This window comes from Rhipicephalus sanguineus, chromosome 4 (genome assembly GCF_013339695.2).
Source record: "Rhipicephalus sanguineus isolate Rsan-2018 chromosome 4, BIME_Rsan_1.4, whole genome shotgun sequence".
NCBI lineage: Eukaryota > Metazoa > Arthropoda > Arachnida > Ixodida > Ixodidae > Rhipicephalus > Rhipicephalus sanguineus.
The window spans coordinates 147,811,566-147,827,370 of NC_051179.1; the positions used below are offsets into that span (position 1 = coordinate 147,811,566).

The following is a 15,805-nucleotide window of genomic DNA, read 5'->3' on the forward strand; positions in this document are numbered from 1 at the left end:
GCGACGACATCATCCAGCCTTCAATGAGTCCGTGGGCGTCACCCGTGGTGTTAGTGAGGAAGAAGGATGGGACCCTACGTTTCTGCATCGATTATCATCGCCTGAACAAAATCACGAAAAAGGATGTGTACCCTCTCCCACGTATAGACGACGCCCTAGAGCGACTTCACAACGCGAAGTACTTTTCTTCGATGGACCTCAAGACCGGCTACTGGCAAATCGAAGTCGACGAGAGAGACCAAGAAAAGACTGCCTTCATAACACCGGACGGCCTGTTCGAGTTCAAGGTCATGCCTTGCGGTCTTTGCTCGGCACCTGCGACTTTCCAACGAGTCATGGATACTGTATTAGCTGGCTTGTGAAGTGGCAGACTTGCCTTGTTTACTTGGACGACGTCGTTGAGTATTCCTCGAACTTCGACGAACACCTCCAGCGACTTCCATCCGTACTTTCAAGCAATCAAGAACTCCGGGCAAACCCTGAAGCCAGAAAAGTGCCGCTTCGCGTACGAGGAGCTCTTGTTTTTGGGTCACGTGATCAGCAAGACTGGAGTGGTCCCAGACCCGCAGAAAACAGCTGCCCTCGCCTCTTTCCCGCCACCCACCGACAAGAAGGCCGTGCGCCGATTTCTCGGCTTGTGCGCCTATTACAGACGCTTTGTCAAAGACTAACTCAACTCACGAAGACCGACGTCGAATTCAGGCGGCAAACAGCGCAAGTCGAAGCATTTCATGAACTGAAACGACGCCTGCAGACGCCTCCGATACTTGCACATTTCGACTAATACGCCGATGCGGAGGTTCACACCGATGCAAGCAGCGTAGGACTCGGCGGCGACCTTGTGCAGCGGACGGAACGACTGGAAAGAGTTATCAGTTATGCTAGCCGGTCGCTCTCTAAGGCAGAGGTCAACTGTTCCACAACAGAAAAGGAGTGCCTCGCCATCATCTAGGCTACGTCAAAGTTTCGCCCCTACCTCTACTGCAGGCCTTTCAAAGTTGTGAGCGACCATCACGCCTTGTGTTGGCTAGCTAACGTCAAGGACCCTTCAGGTCGCCTTGCACGGTGGAGCCTAAGACTTCAAAAATTTGAAATTACCGTCGTGTATAAGTACGGAAAGAAGCACTCCGACGCCGGCTGCTTGTCTCGTGGCCCCGTCGACCCACCACCGCCCGACGACCAGGATGATGACAGCTTCTTGGGTGCCATAAGTACCGACGACTTCGCCGAACGACAGCGAGCCGACCCGGAACAGAAGAGTCTAGTGGAATACCTTGAGGGCAGGACCATCGTTGTCCCAGAAGTATTCAGGCGAGGATTGAATACTTGTGAATCATTTTCCTTGAAAAACAACGTCCTCGTAAAGAAGAACTTCTCTCCGGCCCGAGCCAGCTACCCTATCGTTGTACCTTCAGGACTGCGACCAGAAATTCTGCATGCCCTGCACGACGACCCGACGGCTGGACACCTCGGACTTTCCCGCACGCTCGCACGAGTACAGGAAAAGTACTACTGGTCGCGCCTTGCTGCCGACGTCACTCGCTGCCGAGACTGTCAGCGAGACTGTCAGCGAGCGCTGCCGAGACGTGCCGAGACTGTCAGCGACGGAAGACACCGCCGACTAGACCAGCGGGACCTCTGCAGCCAATCGAACCACCTCACCGGCCGTTCCAGCAAATCGGGAAGGACCTACTGGGGCCGTTCCCGAGGTCGACTTCCGGCAACAAGTGGATCGTCGTAGCAATTGACTACCTCACCCGCTACGCCGAGACAAAGGCCTTGCCCAAAGGCAGTGCCGCTGAGGTAGCCAAGTTCTTCGTTGAGAGCATCGTCCTTCGACACGGCGCCCTAGAGGTGCACAGAGTTACGGCGTTTACGGCTGACCTAACTCAGGCGATCTTGGAATACCGCCACACAAGCCACCGCCGCACCACCGCGTACCACCCACAGACCAACGGCCTGACCGAGCGTCTCAATAAGACCATCGCCGATATGCTGGCCATGTACGTCGACGTCGAACACAAGACGTGGAACGCTATCCTTCCGTATGTGACCTCGACGCCATGTTGCCAAACGTTACCGACCAGGAAAACGTCGACGTGACCACCTACCTACAGCGCGCCGAAGAAGCACGACAGCTAGCCCGTCTACGGATCAAGAACCAGCAGACGACTGACAGCCGCCGCTACAACCTTCCACGACGCCACATGGAATACCCACCCGGTGACCGTGTTGGGTATGGACGCTAATACGCCGACGGGGACTTAGTGAGAAGCTTCTTCGACGATACTTCGGACCGTACAGAGTACTTCGACGCCTCGGCGCACTCGACTACTAGGTTGTCCCTGACGGCATTACGAACTGTCAAAGGCGCCGTGCACGACCTGAAGTCGTCCATGTCGTGCGCCTCAAACCATATTACGCCCGTTAGCGAATCTGAGGACTGTCATTTTGCTTTATTCTTGTACTTTCTTGCTTCTGCTTATTGTTTTTTGTACTTTGTTGCTTTGTTATTGTTATTTATTGTTGCATGCATTGACCTCTTCTGTTTTAAACATCGGGACGATGCTTTTTCAGAGGGGTGCATTCCCACGGGCGTTTCTTATTATCATTTTGCTCTATCCAGTTTTTGCCCACAAAGACTGTCAGCAACGCTCAGCGCAAACCGCGCCTCATCGTATGAGAAGCGTCGCGCGGATTGTGGATCATTTTGTTAAGATTTCGCGCGAGACGCGAACACTCGATCTTATTCTAGAGATTGCGCAACAACCAGCGACATCGCTGGAAAGCTCGATAGCGCCTGTATAAAAGCGGACGCGCTTCACCGCTTGTCAGTGGATCGACGTTCGACGCTCTGTTCGCCGCTATCAGTGTATTGCTTTTCAGTTTCGCGGCCACAAGTTCGGCCAAATAAAGAGTTTCATCTCTGACGTGCTGACTGCTGCCTTCGTCATCATCACGACCACGTGACAATATTCATGGTTGCGATAATGACTCAAGGTGAAACTCGAGTGCCGCTATAAATGCAGCCAGAGATTGCGAACAAACACTATCAGTTGGAAGCGAATTTTATAGTTCTACTGTCGTTGAAAAAAATCATTTTAGTGTGTTACAACGGAAAATAATTGGCCTAGTACATTTACCACGGTTGGTTCTACTAGAACAACGTCCGGGCGGTCCCAAGTAGTCGGACTTGGTTAACTTTGTCAAGTCGTGACAAATTAGATAAAGGAAATTGAAACAAGCTATCTGCCTCCGACAAGCGAGCGTAGGTATACCCGATTCAACGCGAAGCGCGGTTAGGCTGTCTTATCTGGAATATTTCGTGTATGTAAACCTGATGGGGCCCGGTTCTGATATTTTTCTAACGCGAGGCATAAATATAGGCCTGACAAGGGTTTTATAAGCGCCGAGTGGGAAGCCGTAGGTAGTTTTTTTCTTAAAAATGCAAGTTGTTTAAACGCTTTAGTGCAAATATTACTTATATGTAGGTCCCACTTGAGTGATTTTGTTATCGTAATACCAACGTACTTAACCGAGTCGACTCGTTCTACGCAATCATGCATTATTGTGTATGTGAAGTTTAAAGATCCTTTATTACGAGTGACGGCCATGCACATGGTTTTCTTTGTGTTAATTTGCATGCCCCATTTTCGCACCAAGTGCTGATATTTTCTAAACACTTATTAAGTTTTATCTGATCATCGACTGTTTTAGCAGGTGTGTAAATGATGCAGTCATCTGCGAAGAGCCTTATTTTTACCCCGGGTTACATACATGACTTGATGTAATTTATATACACTAAAAGTAGATTCGCTCCCAAAACTGATCCTTGAGGAACCCATGAAAAAACGGCAAGATGCTTTCATTTTCCATTTACATAAACGAACTGGGAACGGTAACAGAGGTAGGTTTCAATCCATGAGACGACTTTGAAAATAAATCCTAGTGATTTAAGTTTGTAAACTAAATTGAAAATTGTATAAAACTTACTGGGAATACCTCGGTCATTTCAAAATTGAAAGCTTGTCATGTTCTTTATTTGAAAAGAAACTTTTTCGTCACAGGAAAATCACAGCTCCCGTGACATCTCTTACGGATCTCACTCAGAGTTCCTTTCTTTTTATTCGGGTAATAATTTCGTTCAAAGCTTCATGACCTTATGACTTGACATTGTAAGTTAACGTAACATTAGCTGACACTGTCTGTATGAACTCCTCCGACAGATGCCCAACACAACGCCGTACGCTGTCACCAAGGCAGCCCTGGACCACCTGACACGTTGTGCTGCACTGGGTATTTATAAGTTTACGAATATCACAACCCCTATCTGAAATTTTGGCAGTGTGGGTGATCACTCGCAAATACATGAATTGACGCATAGAATACGTACAATGAAATACTTGTTTTTTCTTTTCAAATCTTCCAACCGCAATATGGCCAAAGGAATGTTGAATGCCGTGGCATAAGAATCGTTTCAATAAATAAATAAATCATATAAAATTGATGACAAAACGAACGCATGTCAAAGTTCTAGGAGAACCCTTGACATCAGTGGTGATAAATGTTGCGACAGGTATTTTTATGCTCATTAATAATGCCTAAGCGTCGTTGTAAGATACAGTACGTTGCAAGCCATTATTAAATATCATAAAGTGTCAAAGTTTGGCCATGACCTTTTGTGGCAGTGCAACCTGTCAAAAAAAGGAGTAATAGATGACAAATCTATCCTCAGATTAACGGTTATTCTCTGATAGAAAACTGTAATTGTTCTTAAATATTTCGGTTAGATAAAGCGCGTAGCTGGTGCATCTGCAGTGGGCCTGTGTGCAGAGCAGCTGAGCCGACTGGGATTCTCTGCATTCACACTTGCCACAGGTCGTTTCAGGGCCACTTGCTCCGGGCCACATTGTTCTCACTTGCTCCGCCGCCAAGCCAAGCAAGGGTGAAAATGGAACGGTAACCATACTTAACTTCCGTCATGGTGCGAGCAACCTAGCTCACGCTTTGCAGTGGCGGTCAGGTTTGCCATGGAAGAGCAAGCAAGAATAGTTTCCGGAACCGGCATACGTGAGGTGTACGTGAAGAGCTTCCGGCGTGGCCTCACGCTGAGTATTCCCGTAATGCACTGGCAGATCCGGCACGGCGTATTCCGAGTGCTCGCTCCAGGATGCCATTAAACATAGCTTACTGCGTGCCGTACAGGCACCTGAGTGCAGGCCACATTGTTCGCACTGTCGCAACGCAAGCCAAACTCAACGTGAATAACAGTAGACACTCCGCTTGTGCAAGCTGTAGGCCTTAAGAGTGCAAGTATTCATTAAAACGTATAACAGTCGTTCAGCTTATTTACTGCCCACGCAATCCTAACGTCACAGTAATACAACACAAATATATCACTTCGGGAGGTCAGCAAGGTTAGCTGATATTTTAGCGAAGCTTCCTGGGAAGTTGTTCTTGGCTGGTCAGGAATTGCGTACAGTACTCACGGATTCAAAACGCGACATCGTTTGAGGAAAAACTGCAATGACGCAAATATGAAGGCGACGAAGCGAAAGCACGACCCGACAGACACGCTTCGCTTCGTCCCTGTCTTCTTTGCGTCATTGCAGTTTTTCCTCAAGTAATGAACCAACTAGCCCAGCAACAAGCCCTGTTGGCGACATCGTTCTTTTAGCATAACGACTGCTGTGAGACGCATTACTCGTGATAACCACGTCATGTCGCTGCAAACCTGGGCGCTAAAGGTTATGTTGACCCTTATGCACGTGTTCGAGTCGAAACTACGCCGTTTTGACACGTAATACAGACGCTGGAAGCGAAAGTACGTGCATTACTTAGCCCGGAATTTTCACGTTGGAATCCGAGAGTAGTATACATCACATAAACGACCGCCTATGTAGTAAAAGAGACCGGCTGCAAAACGAAATCAAATTACTTGTGAAGTGGCAGAGGGTCAACTGACTTGAAATGACGCATACTTTACAGGCACATAAAAGAGTCAGCCGAAGCGAAGACCCAGCAATGAATGAACCACACTGTACAACTAAACACTCGTTGAAGTTGCGCAAGGTTGATCACTACTGACTGCTTTTTCCTTTCCTTTTCAGAGAATGCGCCTTATGGAGTACGTGTGAACGCTGTCAAGTAAGAGCGCTCTGCAACTTGTGAATTCGTTTACCTCCTCGATTCGTCTCACCTGTGAGACGTCGGCATGCTATAAGGAACTGCAAAAGTTGTATAAGATGTTTGTACGTCCGAACAGTTCGTTCAGTCATTCCCGAGAAGCGTGAGTGAGGGTACAGCTGGTCAGATCCCTCACTTTGTTGGCGCGAAAGAACCTAGATGTAGATGAAGAGCTGGACGAAAATGCAAAATTCGAAGCGTGCTCTTACCGTGATATATCTTACCACATTCTGTAGAAATAGAGATGTATGACGACATTGAACAAATATATCATTCAAAATTTGTTGCATTTTCGAAAATACTGGTAGCTTTCGACGAAAACTAATGAAAGCGCTAACACTTAGGTAACACTACCCGAAAGAGAGTACTTCTAGTGCTAGGCAAAATGAAATCGCAACCTAAACACACGAGCTGCGACACTCAGACATCAGATGTTTTTCCCCTTTATTGAACAAAGATTATTCAATACTTCACAAACTAGATGCGATTGTTTGTTGTACCAATATTCATCATACATTTGTGTCTTGTTTTTCTAATTTCCCCATTTTATTCATAAGTTATATTCGCATTAGTGTAGTTTTTGCTGAAGGTTTTCTTTTTTTAGTCATATGTAATAAATATTACATTTGCACTAATATGACTCAGAAAGCTACAGTAAAGCGTAGCTCCATTACTTGGGAGTAGGCCAACGACCGCTACTTGTGATATTCTCATCATCGCACCGTAGCGTGCCCTTCGTTTCGGTGACTGACGACTGTGCTGTAAAGCGAGTGCTGATGTTACGTCGAACCATACGCTGCCCTTTAAACGGCAGTGTAGTTGATGCGCCTGGTAAACCCCCGAGTACTAAGTTTATACAGATACGTCGATGCATGTCGTAACGCTTGGCACCCACCAAGAAAAAGTGGTGTAGGTGGCGCTGGGTGTTTCGCATGAAATCGATTCCCGCAGTGCATGGGATGTGGCGGTTTTTGTTTCCTTTATTTGTGGCATTACATGCGACTTCGATGTATGTGCGTGATCGCGGATGATCGAAGTCACATGCCTCTTGTTGTAATGAACTTACACGTGTTGTTTCTTTTAAATGCAGCCCTGCTGTCATTCTGACGCCTATAATAAAAGACCCAGCAGTGAGCATGGAGAAGCACGCACAGGTACGTACCCTACGAAGCAGATTTTTTCTGAATGTTCGTCGACAGCATGGTGTTAGTCGTGTAATGTGTAGGAATACTTCTCCGCTTTTGTAGCAGTCGCGAATAGAAATCATGAGTCGTCACGCGCTTTCTTCGTCCTCTTCTGTTGGGCCGATTTCTTCAGCGCGGGATGCAATAACTGTTATGGGCGAGAGAACGGGTACAGAGAGACAGAGGAAAGAAAGAGAGAGAGAGACAAGGAGAAAAATTCTTGGCAAAAATCACGGTCTCAAGGCAAGCGTCTTAACCACTGGCTACGCAAGCACGCTACCAGGGCATAGCATAGCCTTGTGAAATGGGAAATGAGGGCAAGGAGGCGCCGATTCGTCTGGCGTGGGATGCAATAACTCGGATGGGCTAGAGAACGAGTACAGAGAGAGAGAGGGGAAGAAAGAGAGGGAAAGAAATAAAATATGGAAAGAAAGGGAAAACACAAGAAAGAGATTTAAAAAACGGACGCCATGACAGAAACAGAAAGAAATAAAGAGAGAAAGAGATCGAAAGACAGTGGGAGAGAGAGAAAGGAAGCATAGCATAGCCACGTAGGGTATAGCATATCAAGGATTGGGAAAGAGACATGGGGGGTGAGGAGGAGGCTGAATGGGAGGGGTAAGCGTGAAAGATATCATAGCCATATATAGCAGAGTATAACACGGGGCGGGAAAAGGAAGTCAGGATGAGGAGCAGGGGATCACCACCACATCCTCTCTTTCCTCACTCTTCGCGGCACTAGTACGTAGCTGCGCCAATTTTTTTTGTAGCGTTGGCTATACATGAATAGCCGGAGCCGATTTGGCGTGGAGCGTCATAAGCCGTGCTGCGCATGCGCGAGTGATGTCACACAGCTGGGTCACCGGAGCTGTAATCTCACGCGCCTCTCCGACACCGCCGCGCGCGGCTCGCCGCTGCTTGTGTGCGCGTTCGGGAGGAGTGGCGTCATAGCCGCGGCAGACAAACTGGCGTCGGCGCGCGCGCAGACTCCCGCCACCACCACGCGCGACTCGCCGCCGCCGGTCTGCGCTTTCCAGAGTGACGTCGTGGCCCTGACAGACGTGGCCCAGAGTGACGTCGTGGCCCTGACAGCTATTCGCCTTCGCTGTGCAGCCGCCGTCTGACACTGTGCTGGAGCCGCTTGATAGCGCCTCTGACTGGCGTTCGCAGGTGGGTAAGGCCATGAAGAAGGAGAGCGGAAATGCTGACCAACGACGCAGAAGAGCCGAGAAGCTTGTCTCATCAGATCTCGAAGTAGTTGCCTGGCAATTAGCGGTTCAGCGTACGAAGCATGAACAGAAGAAGGCTAGTAATCCTAGACAATCTGGAAAGCTAAGAATAATCAGCTGAACCTTTGCTAACGCTACGTATATCCTGGCATAGCCTAGCTTAGTCACTGCAAATTTTTTATTACATCAGACCGCTCCCACGTTTTTAAAGAGCGGAGCTGTTTGAGCGGGCCGTTATTATGTGCGGAGCGAACACGAAACTATCATCATCAGCAACCGGCAGGCGCTATCTTATTTCTCTGTTTCGCTCCTATCTTTGCGAAGTATCTTCTGCTTCGCGCCGATTTCTCCGGCGTATGATGCAATAACTCCGATGGGCGAGAGCACGCCTACAGACAGAGTGAAAGAAAGAGAGAGAGAGAATGAAATAGATACAAAGAAAGACAAAGAGACAAATTCTTGTCGAAAAAAATATGGCGAGGCGGGATTCGAACCCGCATACCCACGATCCCAAGGCGATTGTCGTAAGAGCTCGGCTATGCAGGCACGCTATCAGAGCATAGCATAGACTTCCATAGTATAGTGTAGCAAGCGGGCGGGAAAGGGAAGTGAGGGTGAAGGGGAGGAAAATGAAGAGGGGAGAGAGTAAAGCACAGCATAGAAAGAAAGAGACAGAAATGAAGAGAAAGGAAGAGAATCGAAGAAAGAACGGAGCATAAGAAAAAGAAAAAGAGAGAGAAAGAAAAGGAAGGAAGAGAGAAAGTGAAACGAAAACATAAATACAGAGAATCAAAGAAACAGTGTGAGTGAGTGAAACAACTTCATTCAGTCCACAATAGAGGCGAGTAAACTCGACGTCACCGGGCTAGGCCCACTCGGGGACCATCAGGTTAAACATGACGGCCCTCGCGCGGGCCCTCTGAACGGCCAGGATTTGAGAGGTCTGGTCCGGGACCTTACTAAGCTTCTTGATTTCTTGTTATTTGAACGGGGGATATGCAGATGCGCAGCTTCAACGACATGCTCAAAGTCCGCATCAGCGCCACATAGGCAGCAGTCCGAGATTGGTAACCATTTGGGCTGCAGTGCCGCAGAGCTCGGATAAGTGCTTGTTTGCAGAAGTATGAGAGTGATAATCTGGACCCTGCACAGCAGCAGGGAGTGCGGCAGAGGCAGGGGTCTTCTTGAGAGATAATGATGCTTGCATATCTCGTTGTACGAGCTGAGAGGCACGGTTCCCCAGGAGAGGACGCGTTACCCGGCGCACGGTTAGTCAAACCTCGTGCAGCCGAGTACTCGCTTTTTGGATGATCTGTAAAGCCTGGGGAGCCACCATGCCCATCTTAAAGGCCCTGATAGCGGCCTTGGAGCCTGAATAAATGGTTTCATGCACACCGACTGTCATCGGAAGACCAATGAGAAGCTGGTCTGCAACGCTCGAAGTAGAATTGCCGGTGGTAGCACAGCTAATGACTTTGGCATCACCGTCGACGACCACTGAGGAGAAGGCTTCTTGAGCGAACGAAACAGCGTCAACGAACCATGCTCGATCCTTGTCTCTGCGGGAACTGGCCAGTACAGCTTTACCCCTGCCTTGTATTCGTTCTTCGTTGTAGGTTGGATGCATATTACGCGGCATCCGGTGTATGGAAATCTTGGACCTTACGTCGTTGGGCAGATTCACAGTATCGGGACCAACGAGCGTTGGGTTACATCCTAGCACGCCATGTATGAGTCCGCCCGCTGGGATGCCGGAGAGGCTAAACAATTGTGAAAGCTCTTGGGCTTCGTCAATTTCCTCGAACGTGTCGTGGATTCCCAACCTGAGGAGGTCATTCGTGTGCGTTTGGACGGGAAGGCCAATGACCAGCTTGAAGACTTCTGATGAGGGAATTGATCTTGTTGCGCTCCGAGACCAGCCAGTTGGGCATAGCCGCCCATTAAGCGAGGTGGCATAGCGCGAATGCGTGGATAATCAGGATCAGACTGCCCTCCCTGATTCCGCGGTGCCTGTTTGCGATTCTTCGAATCAATCCGAGCGCGCTTTCGGTCCATTGGCCCTGTTAGACTTGATAACATTTCGCGGACTCTTATTGTGTCCAGCCGCGGAACGGGCCACCGGTTCCCGTGAATAACCTAATGTGGCTCTCCGTTGCTGGCTTCCAGAACCGGTGAGAAGTGCCTCTGGACCACTTATTCTTGAGTAAGAGCTCGTACATAGCGGAACACCACCTTAGCGCAGTGAGCATGAGATATCACTCCGGCGCAATGATGATCTCACATCCGCTGGAGCACCACATGGTGATGTCGTCCGCGTAGATCGTGTGAATAATGGTAATTATCCTTTGGCCAAAAGGGACACCTCAGGGCTGGTGACCTGGTGACCTCCCCAACTTTGTTCAATATATTGTCATGTTGTCGTGACGTCGACGAAGACAGCAGTCGGCGTTTGCAAGATGAAACTGTTTATTTGGCCGAACTTGTGGCCGGGAAACGTAAAGTTAATTTACAGGAATACACACGGCATGCACTGATAGCGGCAAACAGAGCGTCAACCGTCGATCAACTGACAAACGGTCAAGCGCGTCGGCTTTTATACAGGCGCTGTCGAACTTTCCAGCGATATCGCTGGTGGCGGCGTTATCTCTCGACAAAGCTTGAACATTCGCGTGTGGCGCCCAATCTTAACAAAACGATCTACTACAATCGCCAAGCTTCTCGAACAGTGCTTCGCGGACAGCGCCGAGCGTTGATAACCGTCCTCGCTGGTCAAACCCGAATACATCAAAATAAAACAAGTGGGCGTGGCAGTATCGAAGATCAAGCTGTTGAGGGCCTTGAACAAGGTTCAGAACATTACAGATAGAGAAAAAAATAAAGAGACCGAAAGAGGTACAAAGAGAAAGAGGAAGCGATAAATAGAGAGAGGAAAAATGGAACAACGAGTAAGGAAGATCGAGGGAGAATTACATTGACAGAGAAAGAAAGAACTTCAAATGAACGGAGACAAAAAATACTTGCAGAGAGATCACAACAAAGAAAAGGCAGGAGGAAAGAAACAGCAAAATGAAGAGAAGCAAAGAACGGCCGCCCAGTGCCGTATTTCCTTAAGGACTGGCTTCGCTAGTGCGAAGGTGCCTTAGTTTTTTTTTTCTCAAGAAACTAGAAAATTAACAAGTGGCCTTTGGACACCAGGCTGCAATAAATAAAAAGGAATGGCTATCGCTACTATGAAGATAGCCTTTCGCCAAATAATAGATATGGCTGTCCGATACAATGGCATGAGAAGTGGTATTTATTTTGCAACAAACATCGCTGCCATCCGCGAACGGACAAATGTGCACAAAATGACAGTTATTGCAATTTCTATATGCCAGAGACAAAATTATACCAATAAACAGCCTTCACTGAACAGCTGATCCCGCTAGGGACAGGCCTGAGGTAGGTCCCTTGGTTAACAAACTCAAGGTTTGGTATTAGGCATGCATGAGTCCAGTTGTGAGTTGTATATACTGCAGTACGTAAACATGCAGATGTACCGAGTCGCCCAACGCGCCGCCACGCTGGTCTAGTGGTTATTGCGCTCGACTGCTGACCCGAAGATTGCGGGATCGAATCCCGGCCGCGGCGGCTGCGTTTTCGGTGGAGGCGAAAACGTTTTGAGGCCCGTGTACTTAGATTTAGGTGCATGTTAGAGAACCCCAGGTGGTCTAAATTTCTGGAGCCCTCCATTACGGCGTCGCTCATAATCATATCGTGGTTTGGGGACGTCAAAGCCCAGATATTACTATCTAGTCGCCCACCTTGCTGCTGTACTTCGGTGGGAAGCGCAGCTACACCTCTTTACGAAGCAGAAATAATGTTCCGGATTATTTACCCTGTCGAGAAACTGGCTTTTTCTCGCAGTCGAGTTACATCGTTACTGTACTTTCTGATCCATGCAGATGATGCAGAAAATTACCGGCGCGGCACACGCCCTCGGACGTGTCGGTAAGCCAGAAGAGGTGGCACGCTGCATTGCCTTTCTGGCATCCGACGATGCCTCCTTCGTCACGGGCATCAACATGCCTGTCGACGGCGGCTTGCTCCTTCTCTCCGGCTTTCCAAGTGTCCCGCAGTTGTTGACACCCGGGAGCGTTGCTTGATGGCCTTCGCACTGAGACTTCGTCGACGATGCCGGCCGTTTGAGGCAATATATGGCCACCAGCAGACCCTTAGGCAATAGGTGCTGCCTATCTGAAGTTGAACAAAAGCCGTCGAGATTTTGTTTCTTAAGAAATCTACGCTAGCCCTACTTGGGCCCAGTAGAAGGGGAACTAAAGCGGCAATATTTCATAGCGCTGGTAAGATAACAGAGCGGACATTCAACTTCAAAGTAGCACTCCTTTCGTCTTCTCCAATAAAGCTATCCATAGAGACCATTTACTAATTCTTTCATTCATTCATTGATTCATTCATTCATGCATTCATGACACCTTACAAAGTCTAATAAGGCATTGAGTAACCGGAATATGTACAAAGGAAATATGAATAAAAAATGCATCAATACACTGAGATAAATAAATGAAACAAAACATTTCCAGTACAGTTAATGAGAAGTTATTATGCAGGGCGAAAGATAAAAAAAAATACAGTGCAAAACGTTTTCGAACAGAGAAACAGCAGTTCTTCTTCAATGGCAAAGCTAATCACTCACTTACAAAAGAAAGAATGCACGAAGACTTCACGGTTTCGCAAAGAAGGATGACGACATGATACCATTTCAAAGAACGTTTCCGAAGTAGATCAAGAAATGATTGATGGTTGCTGCCGAATGTAATATTTTGGGGAATACGATATCATGGTACAGTGGCTCGGGGAAGTGCTCATGAATTGAAAGCATTAGTTTCTCCATACATGCGTTTATTTCTGCATTCTTCATTTAAGCGACGTGAAATGCGTGAAGGCGCTTCCAATGGTAAGGAAGATTTCCCGATGCTCAAGCGATATTTACGAAATAAGGTTAAAAGAGCGATGAAACGAATATATTTATTGCCACAAGTAATATGTCATGTTTGAGCAGCATCTGCATTATGCTGGAATGTGGCTGCAGTGACGACCAATGAAACGAGCGGCTGTTTTGCACATATTCTAGCTTGTTAGTCAGGTAGACTTGATGAGGGGGGCCACAATGATTATGCAGATTCTACTTGCTCATGTAGAATGGTTTCATAAGCGAGTTATGTGTTGCTTGGCGAGTTCCGCAAATTGGCGCGCAGCTATACATGGGACCTGGAAGCCTTGGCAGTTCTAGTGCTGATATGTGTCTCCAATAAAAGATTACGTGTGAGACAAACACCTCAATATTTATACGATGATTCTTGGGATAATACTGAGCTCTCTATTACGTATGAGAAATGGTAATTGATACGCTTACGGGTGAAAGAGATAACTTTGCATTAGTTCAGGTAAATGTCATGTGCCATTTGATACACCATTTTGTAAATATTGTGAGGTCATTTCGGAGGGCGAAGTGGTCTCCAATGGAACTAAGTGGTAAGTGATGCAGTAATCAACGGAAAGTCGTAGGTCAGAACATATACCATATATATATATATATATATATATATATATATATATATATATATATATATATATATATATATATATATTGTTGAGGTGTTTATTAGACGGCAGTCGGCAACGATGCTCAATGGCGACAGTCAAGCAAGAACACGAGCTCAGAGCGCGACCAGGAAGAGCCAAGAATGACGACCCACTAGAAGGCTACAGAGAGCGCAACCCATTACTCATCTCAAAGTCTTCGCTACAATCACCCCGGGTACGAAAAGGGAGCCGTCCGGCTACCTAACAGCTCGTCACTATGAGTGGGTCATAGTAGGCCTTGAGGCGCTCCACGTTGACTATGTCGCGCCCTCGACGGCGCATGTCCGAAGATGGTTCGATGGGTTCGATCACGTAGTTGACCGGGGATGTGCGCTCGACGACCCGATAGGGGCCTTCGTATTTCGGCAGTAGTTTTGAAGAGAGGCCAGTTGCAGTGGTAGGAACCGAGAGCCATACGAGCGCTCCAGGGAGGAACGTGGACTCAGAAGTGGTGGTGACACCGCGAATGCTCTTCTGCCGCTCTTGTTCCTGCATTGTAAGAGTCTTGGCAAGCTCTCGACACTCTTCCGCAAGCCTGGCTGTGTCAGAAATCGGCGCACACTCAGTTGAATCGGGCTTCCCTATTGAAAATTTATCCTCCATGTGGGATGGTGGATTCCACCATCCACCATTATGGTGGATTATGGTGCTGGAAGATGGTGGCACATGGTGTACGCTGGATGCTGGCGTATGATGGATGCTGGGAATAGCGGAGCGTAAAACGGCTCTACAGCGTCGGGACCATCGTGATTAGCTGTTACACATAAATAATTGTATAGAAGGCGATGTAGAAAGCATTAATACAAAAAAAGAAAAAAAAGCCGTATGGAAAAAAAAACTGCCGCCACCGGGAGTCGAACGTGCGACCTTGGGATCTCGAGCCGAGTACTTTACCACTACGCCACGCTAACAGTTGCTTTGAGTTCTGCAAAATGACTAGTCAACATACGAATACACCGTTTGGCTTCAGCTTTGTATGTCTCATACTCGACACAGACGCGATCATCACATCGTACTAAAACTTGCATAGTTATTAAAAGCGAACAAACTGCTGCCGGTAACGAATGGCACGAATGGCGGTAACATACAGCGCTAACTTTCTTGTAGAATTCACAACGTAACTCGAAAAAAAAGTGTCAAGTGGACCGAGGAGCGGGTATAGTGAACCGAATGTTACAGCTAAGTTTAATTGCCGTTTCTCGCTTTTTCCAAAGGGCGACATGTGCAGAGGCTTTATGTCGACTCAAATCTCATTCGATATTCGATAAATATACGCGCGTGCAGTTGATTGAGTATTGTGATGCTGTTTTCACGCAACCTACAGCGCAGCCGTGCCAGCGCACTGATCTGACGCTGTATCATTAGCTACAACTGCAGAACAGCTCGGCCAAACGCTAGTGCAGTGCGCGGGAAAAATATGCCATCATATTGGTTCAGTAAGGCGTTCGAATTGACAAGTCTATGTTCTCGCATACGTGTCAGAGAAGCGCCGGCGAGTGCGACCGGCGGCGGTTGGTGAGCGGAGGCGTTTGCTGGAAGCGCGTCGCATCTATGCTCATC

General features: G+C 47.8%; 1 protein-coding gene across 1 annotated transcript in view; it reads left to right on the forward strand.

Moving 5' to 3' along the window:
• The window catches only part of LOC119391712 (glucose 1-dehydrogenase 2), a 29,203-nt gene extending 16,190 nt beyond the window's left edge, over window positions 1–13,013 (forward strand). Inside the window, exons 5-8 of the mRNA XM_037659369.2 lie at window positions 4,227–4,296; window positions 6,111–6,147; window positions 7,277–7,340; window positions 12,544–13,013. Coding sequence (XP_037515297.1) covers window positions 4,227–4,296; window positions 6,111–6,147; window positions 7,277–7,340; window positions 12,544–12,744 — 372 coding nt within the window. The 3' untranslated portion in view covers window positions 12,745–13,013. The remainder of the gene's footprint in view (window positions 1–4,226; window positions 4,297–6,110; window positions 6,148–7,276; window positions 7,341–12,543) is intronic.
• The last annotated feature ends 2,792 nt before the right edge of the window (window positions 13,014–15,805 follow it).